Source organism: Rana temporaria, chromosome 5, assembly GCF_905171775.1.
Source record: "Rana temporaria chromosome 5, aRanTem1.1, whole genome shotgun sequence".
NCBI classification, from domain to species: domain Eukaryota; kingdom Metazoa; phylum Chordata; class Amphibia; order Anura; family Ranidae; genus Rana; species Rana temporaria.
This window is the reverse complement of record NC_053493.1, coordinates 83,491,032-83,496,031: the sequence shown is the minus strand read 5'-3', so window position 1 is coordinate 83,496,031 and position 5,000 is coordinate 83,491,032. Positions and strand designations below refer to the sequence as shown.

At 41.2% G+C, this 5,000-nt stretch overlaps 1 protein-coding gene across 2 annotated transcripts in view; it reads left to right on the top strand.

The window, feature by feature from the left end:
* The window catches only part of OXSR1 (oxidative stress responsive kinase 1), a 187,504-nt gene that overhangs the window by 113,221 nt on the left and 69,283 nt on the right, over positions 1-5,000 (top strand). For both annotated transcript variants that reach the window (XM_040352781.1, XM_040352780.1), the window contains exon 3: positions 1,479-1,587. In XM_040352781.1, coding sequence (XP_040208715.1) covers positions 1,479-1,587 — 109 coding nt within the window. The remainder of the gene's footprint in view (positions 1-1,478; positions 1,588-5,000) is intronic.

Below are 5,000 nucleotides of genomic sequence, written 5' to 3'. Positions count from 1 at the left end.
AGGGGCAGTCCTCCTTAAATACCCAGGGTCAGCCCAGCTGGGGAGGAGTTGATTGGGTGGATGATGGAGATGGAGTGTTAGGCTGTCGGGGCTTTTAAAGGAAGTTCCCCAGTTGGGGGGGGGGGGGGCTTGGGCTCTGGTGTGGACAGGACCCTCTTGCAACCCATAGAGGTGTCCTGGCCAGGAGGTGCAAGAGGACAGCGTGGAGAACTGTTGGGCAACTGTTGAGTGATCACACCGTATGGAGGACTGGGTGGCACAACTGAAATGTAGCAGTCTGGGATGGGTGTAGAGCCAGTCTGGAGGATCGTGGAGGGCTGGCAGTGCCCAAGGAGGTGGTGCTGGAAGTAGTAGCCACAGGGACAGCTAGCACTGGAACTTTTCTATTTTTGCTACACCACAGGGGCCCGCAGTCCCTGTCTATAAAGGGCCTTTGCTTTGGGTCTGTCTGAGCCTGTGTCATGCCTACAGCGCTAGCTAGTCTGGAAAGAGAAAGGAAGCAATGTGCTGGAGGAGTAAGGAGTTTGTCTGCAAGGAAGTGATGTGCAGGAAGAGAATGTATATACTGTGATGTATATAGTAGTCCCAATGTTGACTATTAATTACTAATAATATATCACTTTTTTTTTTATTCCTATTATGTGATCTGTAGTTCTGTTCAGTTTTTTTTTTTTTTTAACATACACAACTCAATGAGTCAAAGGGCAATGCGTCCAACCCTGCGTGGATTTTCAGGGAGACTAAAAAAAGTGGACAGCCAGTGCTGGGCTTTCTTATTGGAAAGTCTAACATAGAACCCTCTTTTAAATTCTTATAAGTAATATGTAGATTAAATTCAAGAAATCATATAAGATCATTTGAAAACATTTAACCTTTTTAAAACAACTGAAATAAAATTGAATGGAAATCAGTAAAATTTACTTCTTAGGTTTTTTTTTTTGTTTTTAATTCCTGATTACTGTCATTCTTATTCAGTGAGTTATATGATATTGTCATTCTCCATCTGTTCTTGTCTGAAAGAAGAAACAAACCGGAGGAGAGACTTGTAAAGAAAATGACATCTAGTTGAGTGTAACTGATTGGCGGTGTACAGATAGTTCATAGAGACGTCTCTAATCTATACACTTTGCTGCAATTGCATTTAGACTTTAATAACCAATTGCAAGTATAGGATGTATTGACTGGTTTTATGTAGCTATACGGCTGTATTGGGAACACTTTTGTATTAACAGTATTGGAAAAGTATACGTTGGCTCAGCCTCTGGATCAATACAGTTTAATCTCATTTATTTTCTGCTGTACAAATCACTTTCCGTGTGACAGAATTCATTACTCTACTGTGACAAGACTGCCTAGGTGATCCAGTATTCTATGTTTACCAACTCTTTTGTATATAAATGCATCTCCTCAAAAGCACGGGTTTATGTTTATGGATTATCTCATTTCCAGGAATAATTATTATTCCATTTCTCTTGCAGAAAGAAATCCAGGCAATGAGTCAGTGTCACCATCCCAACATTGTGTCATACTATACCTCCTTCGTGGTTAAGGATGAGCTCTGGCTGGTAATGAAGCTACTGAGTGGAGGTAAGATTTATTTTTAAAGGTTTCTCCGCCCAGCTAGTATGTCTATTGAAGCGGTTCCTTGACAGCCATGTCCAATTAAAAGGAATCGCCATCTTACTGTATTTATTAAGCCTGTTGAGTCCACCATAAAAGAAAATAGGAAACATGTCAATAGTGATAGAATCATCTGGATTTGCAATTGGCATGCAGACTTTTCTTCTATAGATTTTTACAGCACCACTGCTTAACCACTTGCTTACTGGGCACATATACCCCCTTCCTGCCCAGGCGAAATTTCAGTTTTCGGCACCGCCACGCTTTAAATTAAAATTGCGCAGTCCTGCGACGTGGTTCCCAAAACAAAATTGACTTCCTTTTTTTCCCCCACAAATAGAGCTTTCTTTTGGTGGTATTTGATCACCTCTGCGGTTTTTATTTTTTGCGCTATAAACAAAAAAAGCGACAATTTTGGAAAAAAAAAACCACTTTTTTACTTTTTTGCTATAATAAATATCCCAATCTTTTATTTATTTGTTTCTCAGTTAAGGCGATACGTATTCTTCTACATATTTTTGGTAAAGAAAAATCGCAATTAGCGTATAGTGATTGGTTTGCGCTAGGGCTGCAACTAACGATTATTTTCATAATCGATTAGTTGGCCGATTATTGTTTCGATTAATCGGATAATAGCCTTAAAAAAAAAAAAATTTAATTTAAAAAAAAATTTTGGCCAATTTGTTGTTGGGCAGATTACAAAACACAAATTGCCACAAAAACACATTACATGCTTTTCTGCAGCTTCTCAATTGAAGTATATTGAACAAAAAAAAAAACAAAATAGCACCGTTTTGCGTTAAAAAGTCCTTGCCCTTTCCAATTACGCAGCAGCTGAAAAAAAATCATAGTAGTGTGTTTCTGCAAAAAGCACCAAAAAACAGAGGTGTGAACGTGGCCTGAGATGTTTAGTAACATAATGGGGTTAAAAAAACAAAAATAAGTACAAAAAGAGCAAATAATCCCTACTGTAAGGGGTTCATTTTTTTACTGTGGGACAGTGAAAGTAATATTTACAGCAGCGATTTGCTTTTGTGTACTATAAAGGGCTAATTTTAGATTTTTTTAACCCCATTATGTTACTGGCCGATTAATCGATTATGAAAATTGTAATCGATTAATTTCATAATCGATTAGTTGTCGATTAATCGATTAGTTGTTTCGGCCCTAGTTTGCGCAAAAGTTATAGCGGCAAAAAAATAGGGGATATAATTCTGACTTTTTTTTTATACTAGTAATGGCGGTTATGTGCGATTTTTTTTTTTTTTATTTGTCAGGACTGCGATTTTGTGGCGGACACATCGGACACTTTTTTAAAAACATTTTTGGAACCATTCACATTTATACAGTGACCAGTGCTATAAATATGCACTGATTACTGTATAAATGTGACTGGCAGGGAAGGGGTTAACACTAGGGGCGAGGAAGGGGTTAAATGTGTACCCTGGGAGTGTTTCTTACTGTGGGGGGAGGGGACTGACTGGGGGAGGTGATCGATCTGTGTCCCTATGTACAAGGGACACACCACCGGTCTCCTTTCCCTGACAGGACGTGAATCTCTGTGTTTACACACACAGAGATCCACGTCCCTGCTCTGTCACTGCTGATCGCTGGTACCCAGGCGGACATCGTGTCCGCCAGGCATGCGCATCGGCGTCTCAGTGATGCGCCGGAGGACTTTGTGGCCGTCTTTTTACTATGGCCCGGGTCTGAAGAAGTTAAAGTGGTAGTAAACTCCTAAATGTTATTTTTACCTACAGGTAAGCTTATAATGGAACTTACCTGTGATTAAAATGAATATCTCCTAAATGTGCACCGTTCAGGAGATATTCCGGTGAGCAGCAGCCAGTGATGTCACCTGCGCATTCGCAGCACAGGAAGTTGCAGGATTAGCCAGGTTTTTTACAGATTAGACAGCACAAGCACTGTAATTTGCTCCTCGGACTCGTGCCGTATTCTGCTTTGCATGTTTTATGCATGTAAAGTGATTTTGTAACACTGGAAAGATCCTGTTCCACCTTTTATTTAGGTAATGCTGATCTACCAACGTTTAAAGTGATCTATAAGGGTTGGGCATGTTCTCAGAAGTTTACCAAAGTATGGTAGCCGTAGTTGGATATCTGAGTCGCTTTGGGGAGGGTTCTTTGTAGCAAGGATTTTAAAGGGGTGGTTCCACCTAAAACTCATTTCTAACAATATATTCGTAAGACCCGTTACACTGCGGGTAGGCTGGCTTCTTTTTTTTTTTCCCCGTACATACCGAGATCTCGGGGGTCTCGTCCCTAGGCGGTGGGCGTTCCTATTTGATTGACGTTCCTCGGACGGGCGCATACGTGACGTCACGACTTTCCGAAAGAAGCCGAACGTCGCCGCGCAGGTGCCGTATAGAGCCGACTCTATACGGCGCCTGCGCGGCGACGTTCGGCTTCTTTCGGAAAGTCGTGACGTCACGTATGCGCCCGTCCGAGGAACATCAATCAAATAGGAACGCCCACCGCCTAGGGACGAGACCCCCGAGATCTCGGTATGTACGGGAAAAAAAAAAAAGAAGCCAGCCTACCCGCAGTGTAACGGGTCTTACGAATATATTGTTAGAAATGAGTTTTAGGTGGAACCACCCCTGTAAGCTTTTCTGTACTACTTATTGGAGCTGCAGAATTATTCGTTAAAAAATTGTGATCTTGATTCAATCCCCCCTGACAAATGCAGAGTTTGACGATTCTTTTATATAACAAGTGGAGAAACTTGGCTGTCAAAAGAAAATATCCTGGCAAGTCTGCCAAGGTCTTAACAGGAAACATTGTAACTAATGCTTTCTTCTCAGATCAAAGGGATAAACTTCTTTGTGTAAAGAAAAAATGCAGTCTGCCAAGTTTGTAATAACATGAAACATTGTAACTAACTTCCTTCTTAGAGCAAACTTCTGTGTGTAAATGCAGGAAGTTTAACCACTTAAAGTCTAATCTTTTCCTTACATGTGTTTTAAGTTAAAATCAATATTTTTTGCTAGAAAATTACTTGGAACCCCCAAAACATTATGGCACAGATTCTCAAAGAAGCGCGCCTATCTTTAGGCGGGCGTAGCGTATCTCAGATACACTACGCCGCCGTAACTTAGAGCGGCAGGTCCCGTATTCAGAAAGGACTTGCGCTCTAAGTTACGGCGGCGTAGTGTAAATGGGCCGGCGTAAGCCCGCCTAATTCAAACTAGGCTGGTAGGGGGCGTGTTGTATGTAAATGATTGGTGACCCCACGTCACATGCTCAGTATCACGTCGAATTTTCAAAGTAAATTACGCCCGCTCAATGCTTGTTGTATGTAAATGATTGGTGACCCCACGTCACATGCTCAGTATCACGTCGAATTTTCAAAGTAAATTA